Consider the following 27174-nt stretch of genomic DNA (forward strand, 5'->3'; position numbering starts at 1 on the left):
CTGGAATGTTTTTTTGCGAAATTGGAACAACAAAGCTCTCCTTGATGAATTACAATATATTGAAAATGTAATTTATTTCAGTAGTCTAATTAAAAAAGTGGATTTATAGAAGGAATAGAGGCGCCATGATATGTTAAACTTGCTGTACAGGTACAGTATTAACAAGCAACGTGAAATGTAATATAAGCTGTGGCCAGTAGGAGTCACTGTTCCCCTACTGGCACCACGTTTGGACAATAACATCGTATGAATAGATCTGTGATATGATTCAGTATGACTTTCTCTTTCTCATCATATTGGAGAATAAATGCCTGCTGGGGGTTTAAACAGTGGAAGCGAATCGCTTGTAGTTCAAGACAAGTGAACTCTTAAACCAGGTAGGTGGTCAGGTGGTTCTTAATGAATGAATCTGTGCTGTATTGGGTTGATTTTAACCTGTTTGGTTTTTGTTTGCTCACCAGGGGGCGATAAGCTGTACTTCCCGCCGCTGCCAGCAGATGGGGCGTTTGTGCAACCTGATGAGTGTGAGCTGCAGACTGGATGAGTAGCCGGATAATGCCGACTTCAGAGCAGACCACCGAGCGCTGTGCAGCAGGACGGACCTCGGAGACAAAAGAGAGGGAGAAGGAGGCTTATTTTGTGCCAAATTGCTCACCTTCTGCTGGCTTTAATACTCTGGTGTCACAGCAGGGTGCTGCGGCAGTGACCCGCTGCCCCCTTTGTTGTTATTCTCCTGGAGAATAGAGCAGAAAGAATATCAATATCTTTGCAAAGTGGAGCCACAGCGGAATCAGAAGTTACCGTAACGACATGGGGAGAGTTATGGAAAACGAGTGGAAATGAGAGAAAATTAACTTACCATTCTTCTACTTAGAGAAGAAGCCTCAAATACTTTGCAAGATGTTTCCTCATCACAGAGAAAGGTAAGATATTCTTTTTTTTCCTGGCTTTGGTTTATGAACGCCACATTTGAGGAAATATAGAATGACTGGCGTATGTTCATGTATGGCTCACTAATATATATTTTTGTAAAACTGTGGTAATAAAAGCTTAAAAAGCTGAGCCGTGAGGGTCAAGTGCTGTAGGATGAATGGCTTCACTAATTCCTGGAGCATCCACTCAGTTACTATCTTGCTTTGTTATGCGTTAACACAGGGGTTTCAAACACGCGGCCCGCGGGCCAAATGTGGCCCGCAGGACACCAGTTTGAGGCCCCCGCCTTGATACGGAAGTTTAATGTTAGTGCGGCCCGCGCAACTTTGATATGGATGCTGTATGGTATCATGTACCCAGAAAAAATTATTACGTTTGATTAATGTTCATGTTAAAGGTTAAATAACTGTTAATAGTTGTCCTCCCTACCCGTGTGGAAGTGGTAAGTTTTTGGCTATTTAAGTTGAAAGGAAATAACTTGAAGGCTACCGTTTAGGTCGCTAGCTCTCTAGTTTGCGAGTTAGCATGTGTCTCAAGACCCTGCAAGTTGCGCAATATGTTGTAAATAAAAAGAGTATAAATGTGACTATAGTCGTGTTTTGTCATGTCTACAGGGCTCTAATAATGCTTTGTTCATTTTAATCTGAAAAAAATAATTTGTCTACCCACCAACTATATGTGGTTTCTTAAGTTTTTATTATTTGCCTTTTTATTATTTTTATTATATTTATTTATTTATTACTGATTGATTTTCTTTATTCTTGATTTGTTTATTTATTTTTCTTATTTTGTGTAGAAAAATAAAAAGTAAGATATTTGAGAACAGTGGAATGTTTTATCAGAGCTTTTCTTGTAGAAAATCGGAACCAAAGCAACGTTTTTTTAATTTTTTTGTTTTTAATAAATGCGTTTTGTTTTTTTTTAAAACCTGATGTGGCCCAGTCTCACCCAGACCCGAGCTCCAGTGGCCCCCCAAGTAAATTGAGTTTGAGACCCCTGGGCTTTAACACCTCCCTGAAGCCACATTCATTTGCTGAGGTCCAGTATATTGAGCATAAAAGTGTAAATGTTCAAATCCTTTCAAAATAATAATTTACCTCTGTGTGCCAGGCTTTGTTGGGGGTAAAAACTGTCAATAAATACATAACTATTATCTGTGGGTGTGGGGGGGGATGTTGCCCCATTTTTGTAAGAAATAAGTGAGGTGTTGTCAGGGCCAGCAAAGCCTTCGCTGCTGGCCTAAACGCCATCAGAAGCGTTGATCTAAATTTAACGTTTACATTCCAGTGTTTATATTTCCATTTGTATCTTGCCTCTCGGCTGCACTGTTTCCTGTACGTGTTTGTTGGAGTTCAGCCATGTCAGTGTGCCAGGGCCTTCAGAATCAGTAGTGCTGGCCCATGTCACCTAAACACTATAAGAAATGGGGCTGTTTCTTTGACCAATTAGTCCAACAGTTTGCATCCCCAATTCTGGAACAGTTCGCATTGTTATACAGTAATCCCTAGTTATTGTGGCTAATTAGTTCCAGACCAATCGTGCTAAGTGAATTTACTAGTATTTTCAGTATTTGAAGTATAAGTATTTTCAGAGTTAGAGCATAGTAAACCTCTTTATAACCTTCTAAACTGTTTTTTTTAAACATTATTAGAGCCCTCTGACTGACGTAACACTCCATCATCACCTTTATTACCCAATGTAGTAGACAAAATTAGAGTAAATAAGTAATTTAAGACATAAATAAGACTCATGCTTCAGAACTGCAGACGCCTTCTGTGCCCTCGGCATCCCGGAGAGGAGACAAAATGTCGGCACTCGTCCGTCAAAGGCGGGAAGTCCCACACACGACAGACATGCCGGTTCTGGATGGGATCGGTTTTATGAAGCATTAATGGGCTGATATCGATACCGTGCTTTTTCACTGACATCGTCCGATACTGATTGGTAGCCGATCGGCGCACCCCTAAAAGAAACTTCATTTCGCCCATAATTGATCATCAAATATGTCCAAATCCTATCCATAGTCATCAGTGATAAGCAAAAAAGCCAAGCATTGTGTGAATAAATGGAGGAGTTGAGGAGGTGGAATGAAGAGCCAGCAGCAGCATTGCACCCTGGGATTCGTAGGAGGCTGCATTAGTGTAAGCCTGAGCACACTTGGCACTAAAAGTCAGGAAAGTGCAGTTTGATATGTGATGTGGTGGCCTTTTAAAATGGCTTTAAGCTCCACTGCTTCCTTGAGCTTCATGACTGAATTAAATGTCAGCGTGCCATTCTCTTCCCTGGCTACTTCTTTTTATAAATGATGAATTCTTATATAAGGTCGCGCATGATATCTTTTATTCTTATTCTTTTGTGTGACGGTGGCCACGCAGAGAAAAAAACACAGTAGTCCAAAAAGGACTAGTCACCATTAAATTCCTTCTGGTTTATCCATTAATGTATTTTCCACTGCTTATCGTCCCGAGGGTGGCGGGCATGCTGGAGCCTATCCCAGCTGTCTCCAGTTTGGATCAAATGTCTTTCTTTGGAAAGTAAAGCTTTGTTTCTACCTTTTTCCGTTCTTTAGTAATCAGCAGTAGAACATAGGTAAGTTTTAGGAAAATATCAGTTCCTGACTAAAACAAAAAAACAGCTTTTTGTGAAAAGATACAATTCAAGCAGAACTTTCACTTTGAGACAAATATTTTTTGCTTATATGACAGTTCAAATAGGGCTGTACGGTGGTTGAGTGGTTAGAATGTTGGCCACACAGTCAGGAGATGGGGAAGACCTGGGTTCTCGATTCCCTTTTTAGGCATTTCTGTGTGGAGTTTACATTCCAAAAACATGCAACTCCAAATGGTCCATAGGTATGAATGTGAATGGTTGTTTGTCTATATGTGATATGGGATTGACAAATTCTATAGAATTCCAGAAATAACTCATGGCAAAACAGAAAGATGGTATCCATGTAGTGTCTTTGGGAATACTAACGTCAAAAATCACATCTTCAGTGAGTGAAGGTAAAAGTAAATGTTCATTTATTCCGTTCAGCCATCATTAATATGCATTTGGATGAATTGGATTTACATGATTTCTTATGGGAAAAAGTTTGTTTTGGTTAGAGTCGGACCTTCTGGAGCAAATTCATGACGCTAACCAAGGTTCCACTGTACAGTCAACCATTTTAGTCGCCTCAGATTTTGTCCACGGTCTCAGTTTCTGTACAGTATTGCACTCGAGGCGAAAATGTTGAATTTGATTGAACTTCCAGAAAGTACGGGAAGTCACCATCAACAATATAGTCCATTTTTTTTTGTCCATTTTTATTTTGGGTGTCTGTAACGGATTAACGTTATTAGAACATGATTTTTGACGAGCTGTCCATGGCCCAGTCAAAATATTTTCGGGTTCCGTCTGGTTGAGAATCACTGATTTGCTTTTAGCTGGGAATACCGTTGGGTTTTTTTTTTTTGTTTTTTTTTTTTTTGAGGGGGGGGTGTTAATGAACTCGGAAGAAAATCTGACTTTGTCAAGTGTGTGTAGTATGTGTGTGTGTTGGTCCAGTCAGACCTCAGATCAGATGAGAGCAATAAAGGGGGGGCAAAAAGCAGATCCACTGACCACAGAGAGGATTAGAGTGGGATGAGAAGAAGAATTATAACATAGGTCATCAGACTGCAGTGCGTTGGCTACGGAAATACCTCTCTCCACGTCTACAGTCTTTGTAGACACCAACGACAGTCTGCATGTGTGCCTGATGGAGACCAAAGGAAACAAAAGACAGTTAATGCCGGTCCTTTCATACATTGGGATCTCCCATAGTAGAAGATATACAATTGGATTTTTGTGTCACTAATGGGGTCAGATCTAAATGTACTTTTATGACTGGCCACAAAAAAACAGTTCTCCTGAGAACATCAGTTCACACGTAGGAGGAAGAAGCGTCCTGGTTTTTCACCACGGTCATACTTGGCCTCTTTCACGCAACATGCTGGTGATGAAGAGCAGAAGGATCCTTGATGAATTAGGTCAAATGTTTCCTCTTGTGACACCGTGAGGCTCACAGCGAACATGACTGGGGGGAAAGATAAATGAAATATACTTTATATTAAGTATTCACTGTTTCAAATGAAACTGAAAATGCAATTAAGCTAAAAAATACTACAAGTACATTTATTTGAATTATGGATTAAATGAGAAGCACCTTGAAAAGCGCTATAAAAATCAATTATATTATTATTATTAATATTGTTATGAGGATGAACGCACAAAAAAACAAAAAAAACCTTAAACTGTATTATGGAAAGCAGGAAGTGAACAAATGTAACAGTGATTGTAAAAGTACCAGATGGAGGGGTAGGATTTAATAAGCTTTGCTTCTTCCCACTCCTTTTGGACATGTGGAACTGGGAACTGATTTGACAAAAAAAAAAAAATATATATATATATATATTAAAAAAAACAAAAAACCTAAAATTATATTAAGAAAGCAGGAAGTGAACAAATTTAACGGTTACTGATTGTAAAAGTACCAGATGGAGGGGTAGGATTTAATAAGCTTTGCTTCTTCCTACTCCTTTTGGATATGTGGAACTGGGAACTGATTATGGGATGCACTCAATTGTAATCTGATGCATGTTCAAATGAAATAAAACCATTACCATTACCATTACAACAGGCGTGTTATGAGTTGGACGTACATATACCGCAAATTCTGTTGTATAAGCTGCTACTTTTTTCTTAAACTTTGAACCCTGCCTCTTATACGGCAGTGCGGCTAATTTATGGCTACTTTCTAATCTGGAGACAAAAACCTAAAGAGCGTGAATGGAAGCGAGCTGGGTGAGAGTAGTTTAGCAGAGCATGCTAGTGAGGCTGTGTATGTGAGATGCAGGGTTTTACATTTACTTTCATGTAAGCAAGCGTCTTACAATGTACAGGTAGAGTTAAAAAGTTAAAAAGACGAGGGAAAAGTTGGTCTGGGAAAACCTTGGGATCGGCCAGGAGGAGCGGGATGAAGTAGCAGGGGAGGGGGGAAGGCAGGGCTGCTGACCCTGCGACACAACCTCGGATAAGCAGACGAAGATGGATGGATAAAACAGATTAGGGCAGATAGGCCACTAAATAGGCTGGTCGCATTATGTAAATGGTGCGTTTTTTAAGTTTTTTTCCAGAAGCCATCGGTGCGTCCCATTATGTGCAGTTGTTCCCTTTATGTCTGTTTATCTCTTTAGAATGCACAAAAAACTACACAAGGATTATGGATGACAAAAAAGTGGAGTTTTCCATTCATGTTAGCAAATTAGGTTATTTGATTTCAACATTTTTTCATTTCTTTAAATAATAATGAATAGGTAAATTTGGAAAATAGTGTTTACCAGTCATCCAAGTATCTCCTGCACTTGCATCATCGTCCTTGTATCTTTCTCCTCCAGAGAGCAGCCCATCTTCAGCACTCGGGCTCATGTTTTCCAGATCGATCCGGCCACCAAGAGGAACTGGATCCCTGCGAGCAAGCATGCCGTCACCGTGTCCTTCTTCTATGACTCCAACCGCAACGTCTACCGCATCATCAGCGTGGGTGGCACCAAGGTCGGGGAACACAAAGTCACATTGAATGTAGATAACATAGATGGAATATGTTTATTCTTATAATATACGCAGTCAGTGCCTACTTTTTAACGTTTCCTGTGGCATTCACTGAGAAATTATAAAAAATCCCTCAATTTGCAAGGTTTTTTTAAAATAATTGTGCTTAAAACAAACCAAATATGTCAATAATGCTTCTAAAAATTATTTTTGCAGACAACATTTTAAGCTCTTGCATTGACTCTTACAAGGTAATTAATAAATAGTGTAGAAAACACTTTTAGGGAGCAGCGGAGCCCCCCACGAGTATTATATTCTCTGAGGCGGGTCTCACTGTGCCGCACATTGAAAAGCTGTGCGTTACGATACTGTCAGTGTCAATAATCCAACAGAACGCTCCTCTGGCCGCTCTCTGGATTTAGATTATAAAGGTCACATAGGGAGGAGGGCAGGGGGTTTATCTCATCTCTTTGCACCCCCAGTCTGACCCACATTCTTGCCTCTCAGAAGGCTGTACGTACGTAGTGGTGGCAGTTGTCCGATCAACAGCCCAATCCCTGCCAGAGCCCCATGTCTTTACTTGCGAGCGTAATCTTGGTCGCCGAATGCATCCAAGCATGCTACGGCAACCACGTCGCTTGCATCCAGCGTGTTATGTCAGCCATGTCAACGCAGTCAGGTCATGTAATCATTTTCTGGAAAGGAAAGTACTAAGGACAGAGAGCGAAAAAAGCGTCTTCTAAAGCTTTCCCTGGCCTGCGGTGTCAGGATTTGAAGTCAGGGCCATTATGGCGGCACATGGAGATTACGTCACAAGCTTTATAAATAGGTTTGCTCTAATATCTTTTCATCATGTGCTCAGGGGGGGATGAATTGGCTTCATCCACTTTCCTGAGACTGATGAACCTGGCGCATGTGCTGCAGCTAACATTTGGCATTCTCCTCCGTAGTCACTGAGGACCATCCACACTACAGCAATGTTTGTTTTGGGATAAAGTGGGATACAATCTGACAGAAATACCCAGTGACAGTGTTTTAAAATGTCCTAAAACCATCGATATTCAATGTTTGCAGCGCCAACATAATTTGACAATAATAGTTATAATATATTATAATAATAATAAAAAAAATTATAATCATTTATAATAATAATATAATTAATAATAATTATAATATATCAAGTCAATTATTTAAAACATCATTGAATCCATTACAAATCACCGTACAGGAACATTTGAATAATTAAAAGAAAATAATCAGTCAAATTGTAAATTAATTACTATAAATTCCGGTGACAATATAACACAGCAACTTAACACTCAAAAGTATACCTTAGAAATATATAAACATGTACCAATATGAGTTTAACAGCTCTTTTTAAAGTTTTCCCATAATGCATTGCGTATGAGCAATGCCTTCATAGGGGCGCTGCAATGACGTCAGCCTCCCTCTGTTGGCAGAGGCAGCATTTATCAATTTTCTATGCTGCTTGTCCTCCAATTAAATACATTATACAATACAATACATTACATTATGAAATGCATTATGGGAAAAGTTTTTTAATGTTTTTTTTCCATCTCAAACTCGTATTGATACATGTTTGTATATTTATTAGGTATACATTGCTATGTGATGAGTTTAGTGTTCTATGTAAGATGACACTGTGACTTGAGTAATGACATCCTGCGATTTTCAATGGATTAACAAGTTCGTTGTGAGTTTTTTTTTTTTTTGTAGCCCATGCTTGGCTTCTGTCAAAGAACTGCCTAATCCTTACGGACTTGTGAGTGCCACAATATTCCATTTTATGATGTGGACAGGCGCGACTTACACACCAGTGTGGGTTATACTTATATGTACAAATCTGTTTTTGCCTTTCTTGATAAATCGGGCATAGTCAACCACAACAGTCATTTATTTATCCCTCCATATTCTATACACATATAGACAAACAACCATTCACACTCACATTCATACCTATGGACAATTTGGAGTGGCCAATTAACCTAGCATGTTTTTGGAATGTGGGAGGAAACCGGAGTACCCGGAGAAAACAGAGATTCAGATCTTCTCTATTTATGTACTTGTGTAGTTATGATATTCTCTGAAGTCTTTGAGTCATCAGCCAAGCAGCTTTGACTTTTACTGAAGAATCCAACCTGAGATGATGTTTTTCCCCTGTAGGCAATTATCAACTGTATCGTTACCCCAAGTATGACATTTACTAAGACGTCCCAGAAGTTTGGTCAGTGGGCCGACAGCAGAGCCAACACTGTCTACGGTCTGGGCTTTGCTACGGAGCAACAGCTACACCAGGTAAAAGCAGCTCATTGAAGGCTAAATTTTGACTCGTTTCATTAATGATGCCATCATATCTGACAAGTTTTCAGAGAAGTTCAAAGAGGTGAAGGATGCAGCTCGTCTGGCCAGAGAAAAGTCCCAAGATAAAGAACTAGCCAACACCGCCCTCAACATTGCTGCACCTCAGGTGAGTAATCGACTTTTTCAAACCAAACATGACACATAACACAACATAATGATGCTGATATGCTAATCTTAATAGTAATAGCAGAGAGGAGGGGGGAGGGGGTGAAAGTCAGTGTTTCAAGTAAGTCTCAACTCTTTAATCTCAAGCCTTGAGTCAGGCCTCAATATGTGCCGAGTCAAGTCATAGGCTTGACTTGAAGTCCAAGTCATGTCGTTTGACGCCTCCCATGCGTGGAGCGCATAATAAATTCATTCATTCATTCATTTTCTACTGCTTTTCCTCACGAGGGTCGCGGGGCTGCTGGGGCCTATCCCAGCTGTCTTCGGGCGAGACGCAGTACACCCTGGACTGGTTGCCAGCCAATCACAGGGCACATATAGACAAACAACCATTCACACTCACATTCACACCTATGGACAATTTGGAGTGGCTAATTAACCTATCATGTTTTTGGAATGTGGGAGGAAACCAGAGTACCCGGAGAAAACCCATGCATGCACGGGGAGAACATGCAAACTCCACAAAGAGATGCCCGAGGGTGGAATTGAACCCTGGTCTCCTAGCTGTGAGGTCTATGCGCTAACCACTCGACCGCTGTGCCGCCGCATAATAAATAATAAAGAAAAAGTACTACAGTACAGATACAGTATTGCCTCAAAATAGGATATTTATGCAAAATACAGTGTGTCTTAAATAAAGTTATATACACTTCTATCAGAAAGCCTGTCTGCACATTCCAATACATTCATTTTAATATGTCTGGAGTGACAGAAATTGACTTTATCATCAGAGTTGCTTGGAAACTACAAGGCAGATAATTATAAGCAGCTGGTGGCAAACCTCCTATAGTCCTACAAAGCCCTTTTGCTGCAATATGTCACTGAAGATACACCTTCTGCATTTCTTTCAATTTCTTTCAATCAAGTGTGGTGCATTGGATTGTGCAGGTATAATAATATTAGAAGATATACTAGATATTGCAGCCAACGAGCGTACTTTGGGTAGTTCAGGGATGAGACAATACTGCGAGCACAGGCCAAGAATAGTTGAACGCACCTGTGTCCAGTTATTCGACAGGACTGCTGCAATAGAACGGAAGGAGGGATGAAGCAGAGGGAAAGAAAAATGAACTGGGTCGCTTATCTCATAGGGGAGCGACAGTGAGGAATGTAGGACGATGGTAAAATTATCTCGTGCCGCTCAGCATCAGCTGCTTCCTCTTCAGGCCTCACACTCGTACACCGTCGGCTCTCAGTGACGACAATCACTTAGGAATAAGTATCCCCTCACTTAAGATCAATGATACTGTTAAGAGTTCGGTGCTTTCGCTGAAAGTTGCCACACACTAAAGCAGCAATTATTTTATTTCCAGGAAAATACGTATTCAAGAGTCAAATTGCATGTTGAGTACAATAAGTTTGTACACGTTGGCAGGTCTGCACTAACACTGAAACACTGCACTGAAATGACTTGGCTTTTTCAGCTTTTAAAATAAGCAGCTAGAGGTGGGGGGTGCTACAAATATTCTGTCGGGTATGAAACCAATTTACAGCGATTAAATGAGGGATTACTGTATACATACACACTATATTACACACTATATATTTGAACAAAAAACACACAAATATTTGAGTAAATAAAGTGATACCGAGGGGCTGCACGGTGTACGAGTGGTTAGCACTAGGGATCGACCAATATGGTTTTTTTGGGGCCGATGCCGATACCGATTTTTTTCCATCACCCTTAGTCGATGGCCGATTTTGCTTGGGCTGATATTTGTGGTCGATACTGCTTTTGATCCCTCAATTTACATGAAAAAAATGACCATGATAACAAATATTACAGGTCTCATGTTTAAAAAAATATTTATTGAAATGTAAACACTGAACACAGTAGGATTTAGCTTTCTTAAACACACATTTAAACGGCATTATCAACTTTAAATATTAAATATTAATATATTAATATTAGTTAATATTAAATATTAATATTAAATATTCAACCATGTGCAAAACATTTCTGTCCTAATTTAAATTTATCTCGCATCGATGTGATGACTGCTCCTCCACGCGCGTATTGACCGATACAAGGAAAAAAACGCCAATATCGCCCGATATATCGGCCGGCCGATGTATCAGTCGATCCTTAGTTAGCACGCAGGCCTCACAGTTACACTCACAGGCCGAGTTCAATTTCACCCTCGGCCGTCTCTGTGTGGAGTTTGCATGTTCTCCCTGTGCATGCGTGGTTTTTTTTCCCGGGTACTCCGGTTTCCTCCCACATTCCAAAAACATGCTAGGTTAATTGGCCACTCCAAATTGTCCATAGGTATGAATGTGAGTGTGAATGGTTGTTTGTCTATATGTGCCCTGTGATTGGCTGGCGACCAGTCCAGGGTGCACCCCGCCTCTCGCCCGAAGACAACTGGGATAGGCTCCAGCACCCGCGCAACCCTCGTGAGGATAAGCGGTAGAAAATTAATGAATGAAACGATATCGATACTCTGGTATCAACAATATCAGTATAACAACTGTATAGTACAGCAAAACCTCGGTTTTCATCATTCATTTGTTCCAAAAGTTTAGATGTAAACTGAAACACGAGGGTCGGGCGTGTATGCTGGAGCCTATCCCAGCTGATTTCAGGCAAGATGCGGGGTACGGACTGGCTAGTTATGTACGTACTGTATGCTAACCAAGACAGTGTATGAAAACCGAGTTGTTTTGAGTCATGCCAAAACAGGAACATATGAAAACTGACGTTTGATTGCATCAGAGTCACAGTAGGTTCCAACTATAGAGGGAACAAACATCAACCATACCATAGTGGTTCTTGAAATAGTGTTCACCCAACTACGCAGGATGGACTGATGTTTCTTTGTTTTGTTTTTTTACTACCTCATGGATTTCACCTCTAGTTCTCACAGGTGAGAGTTTTCACTGATGACTGATTTAACTGCTGACATTAGAACGTAAATAAATGTTTTATGTGTGCATGGCGGTAACATAATGCTATCTATTTATGTGTGGTGTCGAAAACTATACATCTTGTCTGACTGCACTGAACAAAAGTCATTTTTTAACATCAAATTAAACACACAAAATGAAAACAGACTCACGAATGGTACGAGGCTGCAGTTTGTTTGCTTCCAAAGACCTACAGAGCTCACATCATGGTGCAGAAGTCTATTTTTGTCTGTGTTGTCTTGTATGTTTGGTGTTGTGAGATGCATGTGTGTGTGTGTGTGTTTGTTAGAGTGCATTTACTGATGTGTTCCTTAGGACCTCTCCGATGACCTCCAGTCTCCTCCAGTCATGTGTGTTAACGGGCCAGAGGACAAGCTGTTCCGCAGTCAAAGTGCCGACATCACGCTGTCCTCTGAGAAGGAGCGCATCAAGAAGATGCTCTCTGAGGGGTAACGCACAAAAAACACACACGTTTGACTTCAAGGAGTCCAATCTTATTCCCATGAAAACGTCTTCATTCATGAAAGAGAAGATAGTTTAGTTTCTGTTTGGTCATTTGCTTGAAGCAGTCTGAAAGTCAACTTTATATTCGCTATGCTTTTTGCTCCTGATCAAATAGAAACTATAAATAATTTCAACTTTTGAAACAGCAAACACTGACGATGACCTTGGACAAACAAGATGGGTTTGTTCAGAATAAATTTCACCAAAAAAGCACATTAGTCTTTGCCTATTTCCTGATTCAGCATTTTTTGCATGTTTGTTACACTAAAATGTTGGACATCGTCAAACAAATGGTTTTGATTCTCCACTTGTGGAGTTTGGTGTGTGTGTGGGTGTTTTTTCCGGGTGCCACGGTTCCCTTCCACATTGCAAAAACACATGTTGGCAATTCCAAATTGTCCATAGGTATGAATGTGAGTGTGAATGGTTGTTTGTCTATATGTGTATAGAATATGGATGGATAAATAAATGACTGTTGTGGTTGAATATGCCCGATTTATCGAGAAAGGTGTAGAAAATGACAATGTAGTATATCATAAGGTATACCATTTAGAGGAAAAAACAGATTTGTACATATAAGTAAGTCATGTAAGTCGCGCCTGTCCACGTCATAAAATTTAATATTGTGGCACTCACAAGTCCGTAAGGATTAGGCAGTTCTTTGACAGGAGCCAAGCATGGGCTACGAAAAAAAACCCTCACAACGAGCTTGTTAATCCATTGAAAATTACTCAAGATAACAATCTGAGTCACAGTGTCATCTTACATAGAACACTAAACTCATCACATAGCAACTTAACATTCAAAATGTATACCTAATAAATATACAAACATGTACCAATATGAGCTTGAAATGGAAAAACTAAACAAAGGTTTCCCATAATGCATTTCATTTCAGCAGTGTATTTAATTGGAGGACAAGCAGCATAGAAAATTGTTTGTCTATATGTGCCCTGTGATTGGCTGGCCACCAGTCCAGAGTGTACCCCGCCTCTCGCCCAAAGACAGCTAGGATAGGCTCCAAACATTTTGATGATCCTCGAGAACCTTGGGAAAATACAAAATGTGGTCTGACAAGACAAAAGTTAAACTTGTTAGGCGTCTGGCATAAAAAAACATTTCAGAAAAAAGCATAAAATATGTTGGTGGTAGTGTAATGGTCTGGGGCTGTTTTGCTTCAACTTTGAACTGCAAATTCCAGTCTCCCAATTACAACCCAAGGAATACATCACCAAATATGATTTGCTCATAACACCTACCAAAATGCTCTAAAAGAGATGCTGCACCTCACAACAGTGTAGAATCTGTTTTTTTTCTGGTACGATTTGAGCTTGCAATCGATCACCGCTTACATTGACTTTACAAGCTGTGTTCTCAGCGGGTATTGACCATATTTTCATGTCATGGTTTAATTACAATTTTCAAAGCAATGTGAAAAAAATGACCTTGCTGCCGCAATTGATTTGTTTCTCCGCCTGTAAGACGCCGAATGTGAGGACAATCAGATGAAAGGGTTTTTTTACCTTCAAGCTATTTTCATTTTGCCTTCAGGTCTATCTGCGAGATGAACCTAGAGGCGGAGCTCTTCACGCTGCAGGACAGCAACTCCAAGTTAGTGGCGGCGTTGCACGAGGCCAACGCGAACGTGGAGCAGTGGAAGAAACAGCTGGTAGCGTATCAGGAGGAAACAGAGAGGCTCAGAGAACAGGTCAGTTCACAACACGTGTCAAGGTCACCGTCCCCGGACTGCATGAGGAAGCCTTTAAGGAGGTCATCTACGATGTAATGTCATGTGATGTTGGTGCTAAATAAGGTCACAAGTTCTATATTAAATCACAATTTACAATTCAATCGCCATTCATGTTCTACCCCCCGTTCCCCATCAATAAAGGCTTTACAAAATGTGATACCTTTCAATTAAAGTATCGATCCTCTGCTCCTTCATTTACAGCATCTGTTAGCAATTTCAGGCCTTTTAAAAGTTTATCTTACTTGATTGAGACGCTCCCTCTCAGGACGGGCGGCCAGGTGGCTGAAAATGGCTCACGTCTCTGTGGTGGTGCGAGAGTAAGAGGAGTTTGTAGGACAGCCATATCCTACTTTCACTGGCCCACTTAGGAGGGGACAAAAAAAAAAAAAAAAAGAGATCACCAGAGGGAGATGGCATCTGCTCATCTCAACCCTTACTTGCATTTGCTGCTGCTCTCGAGCACATGTTGAAAATCTGCTTTTAAAAAGGTGGATTTTTAGTACACTTCAGTACCTGTTGATCACAACGTTGCATTCTTTAAAGTAGGAAGTGATGTGTAAATATAGTCCAGTTGTATTGCAGTATCTCACTGAAAGGTCAAATGTTATGCCTCTACAAATTTTTATCAATAGAAAAGCATACTTAGCTTAGCTTAACTTGTGTGTGTGTGTTGGAAGGTGGCTGACCTGGAAGCCCATGGGGGTCACGGCCCTAGTGACCTGCTGAAGGATGAACTGACTCAGTCCCTAGAGGAGCTGGAGGCTCTTCTTAAGGCCAAAGACGAGGTCCGTACACATGCTGACCTATACAGTGTCTAAGACCAGCATACTACTCGTACATTAATATGCTGTACACCGTATGTAAATACATGTTTTACATTTTTTTGGCAGGAAATTCACATTTTGCAAAGCAAAAAGTCAGAATACCATGACATGGAACGTGAAAGAGATCAAGCCATACACAGATTACGGGTAAGCGTGATATCAAGACACTACAGCCAATTGGTAATTACAGTGGTATGAAAAAGTATCGGAACCGTTTGGAATTTCTCACATTTCTGCATAAAACCATCATCAAATCTGATCTTTGTCAAAATCACACACATGAAAAAACTATCTGCTTGAACTAAAACCACCCAAACATTTATAGGATTTCATATTTTAATGAGGATAGCATGCAAACAATGACAGAAGTGGGAGGAATAAGTAATGAACCATCACATTTAATATTTTGCCCCCCCCCCTTTGGCAGCAATAACTTCAACCAGACGCTTCCTGTAGCTGCAGATCAGTCTGGCACATCGATCAGGACTAATCTTGGTCCATTCTTCTTTACAAAACTGCTGTACTTCAATCAGATTCCTGGGATGTCTGGCATGAATCGCTGTCTCGAGGTCATGCTCCAGCATCTCAATGGGGTTCAAGTCTGGACTTTGACTTGGCCACTCCAGAACGTGTATTTTGTTCTTCTGAAACCATTCTGAAGTTGATTTACTTCTGTGTTTTGGATCATTGTCTTGTTGCAGCATCCATCCACTTTTTAGCTTCAACTGTCTGACAGACGGCCTCAGGTTTTCCTGTAAAACATCCTGAATTTGGAATTCGTTTTTCCATGAATGATTGCAAGTTGTCCAGGCCCTGAGGCAGCAAAACATCCCCAAACCATGATGCATCCTCCACCACCAGTGATGTTGACGTTATTTTTTTGGGTAAAAAAAACAGCAAAAAGGGGGAAAGCAGAGCAAAGACGGAATTTAATAATGCGCTTTTTCACCTTTTTTCTTGAAATTGAGATGAGATTTTAACATTAAGGAAAGTACAAGCTAAGCTGGTGCTTAGCCAAAATCAATGAGATTCACTAGAACTGCTCGGTGATCAACTGTGTGGACAAGCCTGAATGTACGTAGGTTGATCAAATGTAGAATTACTACAGATTCTCCTTGGACATCAACAAGTAGCAAGCAGCTGATTTAACTCTGATGGGGGGGAAAAACAGCCACGTCACTCACTGATTGGGATTGCCATGTTTGGCGAAAGTACTGTTTGTGTGCTTCTATATGACTGTATTACCATCATCCATAGTAGCCATGTCATAGTTGGAATCTGGCTGCCCTGTTCTCACCATACAGCTTTTGTCCAAATGAGAAACGTTTTAATCAATACTCATCATATCTACATACAGTCTAAACTTGGTCTACAGGTTCAGACATGTAAACCAAGTGGCGGCTAAGGGAGTCAAAGCTTTTCTTCCTGTCCTTAAATAAGATCAGTAACCTGGAGGGAAAAGCAGGAAAAAAAATGTTGATCCAATACTGAGCAAGTGCGCAAGCATGAGTTATGATTTTAATTTTTAAATGAAAATAATATCAATCTGAAGCCTAAATACTAAAGCTCCACATCACTGCCAAGTACAAATACAACAATAAAATGATTGCTCAACTGGCATAAAGCTATCGTTTTGGATCGCACTCGACCTAAATGAAGTGATGTGCCCAGCACCACATTTGACATTACTGTGACGGCTTCTATTCTTCTACAGGAAGTGGAGATGCGTAATTCCGAGTTGGAGCGACGCATCCAGAACACGGAGCAAAACTTGAGCAACTCTCTGGACGAACGAGATCGCTTGGACACTGAGCTTCAGAGGGCCATCGAAATTCTAGATATCAAGATCTTTGACCTCAATGACCTCCGCCAGAGCCTTGTGAAGCTCATCGACAAATAATGCGAATGGAGGAGGAGTAGGAAAATGAAAAACGTGAAGATGGAGCTGGACAAGGACTCACGATATTCTAGATGTTGGCCTACGCAGCACTTACATGTTTTTACCCATCTGCGCTTTGTGTTGCTTAAATGGGAAACAATGCAATAACTTCAAGGTAACTGCTTACTTACAAGTGCAACATATAGTATATACTTAGGACAACCGGTGCTTGTTTTACATGTAGTACAAGTTTAGGATCGAAGAAACTGCATATTTGTTATTCTGACTGATAAGAGGCCTTGTTTTACTGTATTTATGACCAAGGAACCGGTGGTGGTGGTGGTGTCGCATACGCAGTCAAAATGAGACATGATGGACTGCCCTGTCAACACAAGCACACATGAATACTGCATTAACAGCCTGATTGTGTGCGTGTAGTGCTTCATGCATTATGCAGCTGCAATAAGACAGCATGGTTGAAATAAATGATCAAGGTCAAGTGGGTAGGGGAAAATGGCTATTGGTGAGGTAAGGGTGCCCAACTTAAACTATGTGAATGAAGACACCAAAGAGCAACATTTTGAGAGTTTGAGCAGCCTGTATGCCTCGTTAGCGCTAGAACTCACATTAGGGTAAATGCTAAATTCAGATAAGGGTCATTAAGTGTTCTCCAAATGACGTAATCAATAAGGCACAGTGCAGCTTAAGTTTAACTTGCTGATAAGAAACATACTTTAAAGCGCCCACCGCATCTTCTTAGACCGCTGCTGTGATGCTTTCAAGGACTTTAGGGATACTTCAGGCCTTGTCTTCTGCATGTTACCTCCATCTGCGGACAAGGTCACATGTGGGTCAACAGTGCATCCATTGAAGAGCAAGATTGTCAACGAGTGTTTCTAATAAACCATGCAGCCTGTATAGGTGAACATTTCTATCAAGCCTTACTGTTCTATTTCAAGGATGGTGGCGGAGCGTCATGGCGGTTGTTTCTCACACGTTGTTACTGAGCTGTTGTCATGAAAAATAAAAGCCAAGAACACGCTCAAATGCACTTTGTCTGCACCAACACCACCACAGCAAACATCAAAGTCTACAACAATCAAAGCATCACTCAAACAGAGAAGCAAAAAGAAAAAAATAATAATTTTCCAATAGTTGTATATTTCTGAGCACAATCAGAACAATCACTATCCATTATTGGACAAAAATCACAATAATGCAACCCTGTGACAGGAATAATATAGGATCAGAAATCAATGTGATAAATCATGAAATCACAACAGAAGCTCTTCTCGGGGAAGACGTGCATCTGAATGTTTCCATAATATAGCATGCTAAACGTGTGTGTTGCTGAAAAGATCTGTTAGATGTAGCAACTCAATATATGCAGATGACAATCAATATAGTAATACTGAGATGAATGTAGAATAATAAAAAGTAAGAACACGAGCAACCACAGTACAAAACAAACACAAAGATGAGACAAAGTTATTGAAGATGGTCCAACTCTGATGGATTCAAATGATCTGGAAACACAACAACTAGAGCAGCCTTAATACACGGCATTTGAGTCGAAATACGGTGGGGTGTCTCGGAGGGAGTACAGTGCTCCGCATGCGTGAAAAACAAGAAAACTCAAATCACCTTTTTATATCCAAATTGGAAAAGTCAGAAAGGAATCAAGTGTAACACTCAAACACTACAACTATGTTTACTCCTAAATAACTATAATCAACAAATAATGTGCTTGACAATTTCTTCAGGCCTTTTGCAAAATAATATTGTTTCATTTTAACAGGTTCTCCCTACTGACGTATAAAAATAAAAATAATTTGGGTAATTACCAATGCTGTTAATTTAGTAGGGCAGCTGCGGCATAACCTTACATTAGATGGTGGTCTCGTATACATTCTCTTTATGAGTCCTGTTATATTAGTACCACAAGCCGTGAGGGTCTTCATGCTTTAAAGCAAAACAAGCAGCGTCATTCTGGTAGAACGATGGATGTAGAAGAACAAACGGTCTGTGGTGTTTAAAGAGCTGATTCCACCACATGTTCTTTACAGAGAAGCTTTGTGTGAATGAGCAGTGGCTTTGTGATCCCCAAATGTCCGGTGACAAGAGTTCACTCGAATAGCCAAAGACTTGGGAGTTTGGAAAAAGTTCCCCCCTTGTGTCCCCTCGCTCTGTGTCTCATCCTGTAGGGCAGTTAGCTAGGAGGACAGATGTGTGAGACACCTCCATCTTTCTCAGCTTTTGGAGCATCGTGTGCAACCAGACAGGCTGGAGATCCTCGAGGGATTCAGGGGCACACAAGGGCCAGATTTTACACAGTACACCCCCGCCCTCCAGTTGTCAACCAAATAGAGCTTTCCTCTTCTTCGCAAACCCGCGAAAGGTCTCGTCCCTCCAACAGCGCTGAAGCCAAAGACGCCAGCTTTCTCCTTGGGCTTGCCTTGGCGCGTGCAAGGAAGCAGTGCCTTCGCTCCTGCGTCAGCCTGGCACGCTGCCCCCTCGCTGTGCTTCCATCTTTGCTCTCCTCTCCTGTGATTGGTTGGTTTTCTCGCTCCTGTTACTTTCACACAGTGGTGTAGCGGTGGAAAACGGGTATCCTTGTTTGTTCTTTTTTGTTATCACCCAGATTTTGAATTCTGATGAACTGAGCTCACACAGGCCAAGCTCCTTTCAGCAAGCTAGGAGACAGACAAAAAAAGACAGATTTTCAAAAGACCACACACACACACACACACACACATATACATATATATATATATATATATATATATACAGTCAAGTGCTTACAGTCTAGTACTGGGACAGTCCAGTCACACCATGCTGGTAGGCTCGCTCCCCCTGGTAGGTGGAGTCTTGAGATAGCGCCACATCAATTTGCGACTTGAACTCATCTCCTAGGTAACTGTCCTATGATGAAACAAACGGAAAAAAAAACATCAGATATTCAGAAAAGCAACAAAATGGTCTGCACAGCTCAAACACAAGCGACAACACGCTGATCAAACCTGGGAAAGCTCCGCCTGGGAGAGCCCAGGCTGGCTCATCTGTGACGGCTGACTCATGTTGATGTAGCCTTGGGTCAGAGGCCCCTGGGAGAAGGGCTGGGAGCCCAGGTCCTGGCTGGCCTGGCTGCCACTCATATGGCCCCCTCCGCTGTGGTTCCCCATGTTGCTGCGGTTTCTCTGGCGACTACCTCGAGTGCCGCCCCCTCCACCAGCTTTTCCCTTCATGCCACCTCCACGACCTGCAGAAGAGCTCAGTTTACACGCCTCTCATATCGCAAAGTCACACAACCTGTCAAATCTCACCTGCTGTCGGTCCATTGACCTGACCGACGTACCCAGGAGGTGGCATAGGGGGCATGACGAGGCTGAAGGGAATGGGGATGTTCAGGGAAGTCATGGGATTCAGACCACTACCTATCATTCCAATCTGGTCGTGGGTCTGGAAGTACATGTTGGATGTACGCCCTGTAACGGAACAAGTCTTTTTTTATGCCCAATTGCCACTACTCCACACACACACACACATATTAGTGAACACAGTGTGAACTACAGCCACTATCATCTTCCAAAAACAAGAATGTTGGTGTTTTTAGCCAAGTGCTCACCATTGCTGCTGCGATCATAAACAGATCCAGGAATAAGGGCTTCCCTGGCATCATACATGGCTGTGCTCATGAATCGCCCTCCCTGTAAAATCAAATAACAGGACAAACTCTTAGCATCTGAAAAGAAATATTTTCTGAAAGAAAATCAGTGAACTGACAGGATTGATGGTGTTGACCAGCTTGCGGGGCTTGCTGAATTGCATGAGACTCTCTCTCAGGTTGTTCAAGGGCCCTTCCACCAGCACCTTCTGCTCCTTGTAGTAGTTCAGCAAGTGGTTCCACAAGGGTTGCTTGGACAGAGCTTTGGGATTCCCCACAATGATCACACCGTACCTACATATGGTAGACGCAGGCACACACCATCAGTGTTGAGATGGAAAACACTCATTCAACAGTCCGGTGTATTTTCTTCCCCCCACCTGGCTCTTGTGAGTGCCACATTAAGACGGCGTGGATCGTTGAGGAATCCGATGCCCTGGTGCTCATTGGCCCTCACACAGGACAAGATGATGAAGTCCTTCTCTCTGCCTTGGAATGCATCTACACTGGCAATCTCCACCTCCTGCAAAAGGAAATACACTTTATGAAGGTAACATCTTTCTCTCACCATTCAGAGACACTTATCCACATACCTGGTATAGTTTGGTGTGAAGGGATCCACTGAACTGCATGTATTGGACCAAGTAGGACCTCTGCCCCTCGTATGGGGTGATGATACCGATCTGGTCAGGTTTGGCTCCAGCCTTCAGCAACCTCGTTGTTATTTTCTCCACATTAGCTGCCTCAGTTCTGTGTGAACAAGACTAGATTCTCACGAGTGCGTATGGCATTCATTAACTGGACTGTATGTATGCAGCACGTTCCTCCAGCTCCCAAGAGGGCGACAACAATTGAATGTTAGCAGAGTATGTAAGCTACGCCAATGTAACACGCAAATACCCGTTAGTATGTTGTCAGCAAATGATAGTGATTTGGCAAAGTTGAGCTCCTAACCACTACTGGTAACCTATGTCAGCTGGTGGTGTTCCTAGATTTTTTGGTTTCAAACATGTAATCTAATCGGAAAGTGCAGATATAACAGGAGTACAACACCTGTTGAGGTACGATGTTCCAGAGCTGGCGATTTCTTCTTGGCCTTGAGTGACATAAAAGAACATGGGCTTGTCAGGCTGCGGCCACTGGAAATCAAAGCCTTTCTTCACACGGTCACCTAAACAGAGAAAAATACAAAGATATGTTGAATGTCGTCCTTATTGTACAGTTGACAGTCTTTGCTTCAATGTGGTTTAGGAGTTTTGAGTACTGTTGCTAGTCTTATGCACTATTCAAATGTGGCTGCTGAGTCTAGCGCAACACCTAGTGGTAAAATGTGGTACTTCAATGTGGAATTATTATTCCACATTGAAGTACCACTGATGAATTTCAAATACTTCTAAAGCCGTAGGTTTAATAAATGTAAATAACCATAGCGAATAAAACACAAAGTATCATAAATTCAGGCTGAAAAAAAGAAAGCCACAATTGGGATTGCTATGGTTCCAACTAAATAGTTACCAGCAGTGACTCCGTTTTGCAGTGAGCCTTCATAGAAGATGTTGGAGGGGAAGGCACTGAGGGCCGGGTGCATGCGATACTGAACCTGCAGACGGATTGGTCGAATCCCCAAAACTACCAGACGCTCAAAGAGAGATTGTGACAGTCCTGCTTTGGCTGCTTTCTTGCACATCACCACCGGGCCCAGCTGGCAGTGATCACCCACCAAAATCAACTACGGAGATAGAGGTCACCTTGTCAAGTTATGATTTTAAACTACAGATGAACAAACATCTTGTGATGTTATTAATCAGTTTCATTCCACGTACACGGCATCCCCATCACCTGCAACCAGGAGGACAAATATGGCTGGTACCTGCTTTGCTCCAAGGACCACAGGGACCATGCACTCTGGCTCAGTTGCCTGTGTGCTCTCATCTATCAAGATTGATCTGAACTGCATCTTAGCCAGACGGGGGTCACCGGCCCCAACACAGGTACAGCAGATCACATCAGCATTCTACAGAGGATCAAACCGGACCAGTGAGATACCACTAGGAGAGTCAACTTAGTGGTCAGGTTTTCATACCATCAACAGCTCCCTCTCGGCAGTGCGACGTAGAGCCCTGTAACGTTTTTCATCAGAGGAAGACAACTCTCCAGTCTCGTCTTTTAGCTGTTGGAGTTTCTGAAGTTCTGGCATACTATGGAAATAAAAAAGGTGTGAGACCCAGGTGCAGCACGGCGGTCCACCAAACTAATGCTCTTAAAAACTGCATTACCTGTCCATGTTACGTGTCTGGTTGTGCAAAGCCAGGAAAGACACGGGAGAGTCGATGGCTTCCCTGCTCTTGGCGCACAGTCTCACCACTTTGAGTCCAGTCTGGTGGATCTTCTCTGTCAACTGGTCCACAGCAATGTTACTGGGAGCACACACCAGGACTGGTCTGGAGGTTACAGGAGAGGAACATAAAATGCAGGTTATAGATAAATAGTGGATACCAATAACGTCCTTCTTCTCGAGACCGATACAAACAACATTATATATTATTTTTTACATTTAGATTTAATTGTCTACTTGTACACAAACAAAGTTGTATTTGACAAACTGTACGCGAAGATTTGTCCAATACCATACCATGTTTTCTGGGGTGGCTGGGCTCTCCCTTAGAAAAAGGATGAGAAGCAGAGTTATCTGAGAGAATCTGGTCAGAGTGCTTCCCGAACGCCTCCCTGGGGAGGTGTTCAGGGCACGTCCAACGAGTAGAAGGCCTCGGGGGAAAAACCAGGACATGTTGGAGAGACTCTGTCTCTCAACTGCCCTGGAAAAGCCTTGGGATCCTCTGGGAGGAGCTGGATTAGGTGGACGTAAGATTCCATGCTTACGTTGCTGCCCCCGCGACCGGACCTCAGATAAGCGGTAGAAGATGGATTGATGGATGCTGGTGTTTCAGGTGGTTGATAAGGTTTGATGTGTTGAAGCTCAATGTTTTTTCTCGGTGGCATGTTTGCATAGCATATAGTGAAATGTCTCCCTCTGAAACACTAACTAAGAAGTCCCGTGTTTGCTTACATATGAGCTCAGGGAAAAGTTATGAGTCAAACAAAAGGAGCGTTTGATTTGCTCGCTAACCCCGTTTTTTTATTTTATTTTATAGGTTATTAGAGCCTTTTTTAATGTTTTTCACACCCTTAAAAAAAACACTGTCATACCCATTGCCCTGTCTGGCTAAGTGGTACACGATGGTGGCAGAGGTCACCGTCTTTCCAGTGCCAGGCGGACCTTGGATCAGACTGAGGGGGCGTTGCAACACTGTCTTTACTGCATACACCTGTGTAAAAATTAAATAAATAAACACATTCACACAAACCCTGCTGGATGTCCGCATGCAGTTTCACAACTACCTTTTCCACCTAACTTATGGGTAAACATAAGATAACGTAGTGCGGCTATCATCCTATAATTATTGCTAAAATGACAAAATCCTGGTCTTGGGATTATATTGCAAGTCAATAAAATGACATTTTATCTCTTACTTGGGAGTGGTTGAGGTCAGGCAGTCCTTGCGCAGTGAAGCGTTTGGGTAGCTGACACTTGATGACCACATCCTCCACCTCGTGGCCAAGCAGTTTGTGGTAGATGTAACCAGACACGGAGGTCTCATCCACAGCAAATGTCTTCAGAGAACTCTGCATCCTGTCGTGACAACAACCAGAATAAAGTTGCATTGCAGATCTCCGAGCCAGGCCTTAATGCAAACCTCATAAGCATTAATATGCTGGCTTGCTTGAGATATATACGTACATTATTTGACAGAGACAAACTGCTACCTGTCAAAGGATGTGGACTTCCACACAAAGTCCACTTGAAAGTTGTGTGGGATCTCCACTGGAGCGCCAGCACTGCTCCTCAGCTCGATGGCAATCTCATCACCGTAGTCTTAGAGCAACAAGTAAAGGGAAAGCCTGACAAATTCTGATTAAATACTCAATATTTTTCAACAATGCAGACTAATGGACTAGCCGCTGAACAACATTGTTGGCATCATTCATAAAGGATACTGTCAGGGACTTTGATGACATGTCCAATGCCTTTCCACATAGGAGCCAGATCCCCTTTGTACCTCAGGCAGATTTCATCTCCTTGCATCAGTCGCATATCTGCTCTCGAGCGAGAGCAGGGAAGATAAAGAAAAAAGGTATTAATATTGAACACTTTAGTCATAAAAATAATCTCAAGTAAAGCCCACATGAGTTAATTAAACGTGGCATGATGCTGAACTGTAAACACACACCCGAGTCTGTCTTAGGCAGAGTGAAATAAGCAATCCTCTTTTTATTCAAACCCAGGTCCCATCTGACTGTAATATTGTCTTGAGTCTGCAAAAAAAACAAAACACATTGAAAATCTTAATAAGCACAGTATCCCACCAGAGACGATTACCGTGTAAAAGTGATACCTGTGACTCTTTAAGCTTCTTATCATAGTCAGCCTCCAGCTTGACAAGAGGACCAAAGATGTTCTGGTACTGGTAGGCATCCTCATAGCGTAGCAGAACATGTTGAGGCTCCTCATCCACGCCTGGCTTCTCCAGGTCTTCCAAGGCTGCACTAGGATTTTCCTGGCAAGAACATAAATAAATACACACAGACATGTAGGTAAATGATGAAGTACAGGACAAAAAAAATGTGCATCCTGGTGTGCGTCCTGCACACCAGGATAGTAGTACCTTCCAGAGCTCCTCTAGCTTGTTGATCTGTTGGGCCGTGATCTGACGGGCCCTGAGCTGCTCCTGCTCTGAGGGAATTTTGACCAGCCAAGACAAGAAACAGCGGTCCTGAATGAGAGGCTGCCACTGGGAACTGTCCCAGTTGATGTCCTTGAGGCTGCTCTGACTGGCACATGGCTGTCTGGGTAGCAAACAAACATGCCATTTTTGGTTCGGTTTTAATTATTGACCACAGTTTTGCACCAGCAGCCTAACCTGCACAGAAGCACCACCACCGAGTCAGCCTTTGCAGGGATGAAGCCCAGCAGGAAGACATTACGACAGCCACAGTTGTAGCACTCCAGCACAGTTTCCCCCAGCGGGCCATCTTTATGCAGGGTCACCTCCTTGGACTTTGCTCTCACCAGGTGGTTCACAATGTGACTAGAGGTTGAAATGACAACGAATACACAAAGTGGAGGATGTGTTGTGTGTGCTGCACTTCTGCTACGACAATAACACATTATTAGCGAATCTGCAAAGCTGTAACTTTTCTCATTTATCCAGGATTTGTAAAATATCAGCAGTACATGATTCCTATAAATGAAAATACATACCTGCCAGAGGTGTTTCCACGGCCATTACAGAACCACTTCTTGCTGGTGTTGCAGTATACCACACATGCTGGATCGTGAATCCCACAGTAACTAAAATATAATTCAGTATAATTCAAGTATTGCACTTATTCCAGTTTAAAATATACAGCTACAAGAATGCATTTTTACATTGCAACTTATACAGTACAATAAGATGGCAGTAAAAGCATAATCAAATAGCTAGATAGCATACATAATAAATCTGATGTTTCTGTTTTTACCTGCAAGCATGTATAGGGAGGTCCTTAGTATAGTAGGTGTCCTCCTCATCCTCCTCAAAGTTCAACTCTGCCAGCAACTGACTAGCTTTGACCACAGGGTCGTCTCCATTTTGCAGGATACCTCCAGGGCCGTTAACCTAGGGATACACAATCAAACAATATTACTGGAAATATAAGATTAAAACCTGTCTTGCTAACTGTGCTAGTTCACTACCAAGATAAAAGCATGGCGACAGATTGAAAACGTCATCATGCTAACCGGACGTGGCTAGTTGATGTTGATGGCTAACGTTAGCCAGTTAGCATTTTGTGTAAACACAGTAGAAAACTGACATTTGACAACAAACGAGACGGGTTACCGACACACACCTGGTGGTCTAGGTGGCTCTGGGTCTGGCCTTGGGTCTGGCTCGGCAGGGTAAAATCGGTGAAGTCGTATTCAGAGCCCTGAGTGTCTGCTCCCAGCAGCTCTGCTTCCTCGGTGTCCAGGAAGGTAAGAGTCTGTGAGCTCGGCCCGTACGCCTCCACACTCATGTTTTTGTTGTCCTGGTAGGAGTATTTTTAAAATAAATAAACCACACGCGGCCGCTGTCCAAGAATTATGCCGAAAGCGAGGAAAAGTGTGGATGACAGAGTGACAAACACTGGCGGTGAGCTACAGCAACTGAGGGCTTTGACGATGGCAGCGTCCTATTTAGCTTTTGTAACCTTCTTCCTCACGACCACTTGTTTCCCACAGGAAGTAATTCGGAGGAGACGAGGGAAGGAAAGGAGGCCAGAGGACACGAGCGAAGTGAATTGGAACGTCGTATTGACGTCATTACAGCCCTCTATTTAAAAACTCAGACTAAGTTTATTCATCAAGGTCAGTTCTTAGAAGTCACCTGCCCTCTATATTGTGACGAAAATAAACACTGCACTTGCTCTGAATTATTTCATTCCAATAAATTTTGTTCATGAAAGGAATTGATGTTTATATTAATTTACATCGATTTTTAATAGTGATTGCTGT

General features: G+C 42.0%; 2 protein-coding genes and 1 long non-coding RNA gene across 4 annotated transcripts; 2 read left to right on the top strand and 1 right to left on the bottom strand.

Moving 5' to 3' along the window:
* The first annotated feature begins 583 nt into the window (after nucleotides 1-583).
* Nucleotides 584-17954, top strand: LOC131125848 (homer protein homolog 3-like). Of its 2 annotated transcripts, none has more exons than XM_058067769.1 (9): nucleotides 584-923; nucleotides 6354-6510; nucleotides 8692-8823; nucleotides 8891-8995; nucleotides 12277-12410; nucleotides 14017-14173; nucleotides 14893-15000; nucleotides 15106-15186; nucleotides 16754-17954. In XM_058067769.1, the coding sequence occupies exons 1-9, from the start codon at nucleotides 901-903 to the stop codon at nucleotides 16937-16939; spliced, it is 1083 nt and encodes a 360-aa protein (XP_057923752.1). In that variant the 5' UTR covers nucleotides 584-900; the 3' UTR covers nucleotides 16940-17954. The 2 variants fall into 2 exon arrangements, with proteins under 2 accessions (XP_057923752.1, XP_057923753.1); XM_058067770.1 differs by having other exon boundaries at nucleotides 12298-12410.
* Nucleotides 15687-26880, bottom strand: LOC131125847 (regulator of nonsense transcripts 1). Its single transcript, XM_058067768.1, has 25 exons — nucleotides 26532-26880; nucleotides 26163-26299; nucleotides 25903-25992; nucleotides 25562-25729; nucleotides 25307-25487; nucleotides 25037-25198; nucleotides 24872-24956; nucleotides 24639-24737; nucleotides 24408-24516; nucleotides 24114-24273; nucleotides 23790-23908; nucleotides 22859-23023; nucleotides 22666-22780; nucleotides 22453-22596; nucleotides 22098-22311; nucleotides 21636-21753; nucleotides 21176-21332; nucleotides 20963-21105; nucleotides 20702-20876; nucleotides 20544-20625; nucleotides 20242-20403; nucleotides 19939-20177; nucleotides 19721-19840; nucleotides 17864-19611; nucleotides 15687-17747 (listed from the first exon to the last, which is right to left on the bottom strand). Exons 1-23 carry the CDS (start codon nucleotides 26694-26696, stop codon nucleotides 19724-19726), a joined length of 3306 nt encoding a protein of 1101 aa, XP_057923751.1. The 5' UTR covers nucleotides 26697-26880; the 3' UTR covers nucleotides 15687-17747; nucleotides 17864-19611; nucleotides 19721-19723.
* On the top strand, nucleotides 26291-27110 carry LOC131125849 (uncharacterized). The gene is made up of 3 exons (XR_009129074.1): nucleotides 26291-26655; nucleotides 26716-26812; nucleotides 26902-27110. It is a non-coding gene; the product is annotated as an uncharacterized LOC131125849 (long non-coding RNA).
* The last annotated feature ends 64 nt before the right edge of the window (nucleotides 27111-27174 follow it).

Source organism: Doryrhamphus excisus, chromosome 3 (genome assembly GCF_030265055.1).
Source record: "Doryrhamphus excisus isolate RoL2022-K1 chromosome 3, RoL_Dexc_1.0, whole genome shotgun sequence".
Lineage (NCBI taxonomy): Eukaryota > Metazoa > Chordata > Actinopteri > Syngnathiformes > Syngnathidae > Doryrhamphus > Doryrhamphus excisus.

What these genes read in the sequence shown, in the direction of transcription:
- LOC131125847 (XM_058067768.1), bottom strand. Translation starts at nt 26,696, where the DNA reads ATGAGTGTGGAGGCGTACGGGCCGAGCTCACAGACTCTTACCTTCCTG. An exon ending in TGGTCCTTGGAGCAAAGCAG is followed by an intron (nt 22,312 to 22,452) that starts GTACCAGCCATA and finishes CTATCTCCGTAG; the next exon opens with TTGATTTTGGTGGGTGATCA. An exon ending in GGAACATCGTACCTCAACAG is followed by an intron (nt 21,333 to 21,635) that starts GTGTTGTACTCC and finishes TTGTTCACACAG; the next exon opens with AACTGAGGCAGCTAATGTGG.
- LOC131125848 (XM_058067769.1), top strand. Translation starts at nt 901, where the DNA reads ATGTTTCCTCATCACAGAGAAAG. An exon ending in TCAGCGTGGGTGGCACCAAG is followed by an intron (nt 6,511 to 8,691) that starts GTCGGGGAACAC and finishes TTTCCCCTGTAG; the next exon opens with GCAATTATCAACTGTATCGT. An exon ending in CGGAGCAACAGCTACACCAG is followed by an intron (nt 8,824 to 8,890) that starts GTAAAAGCAGCT and finishes ATATCTGACAAG; the next exon opens with TTTTCAGAGAAGTTCAAAGA.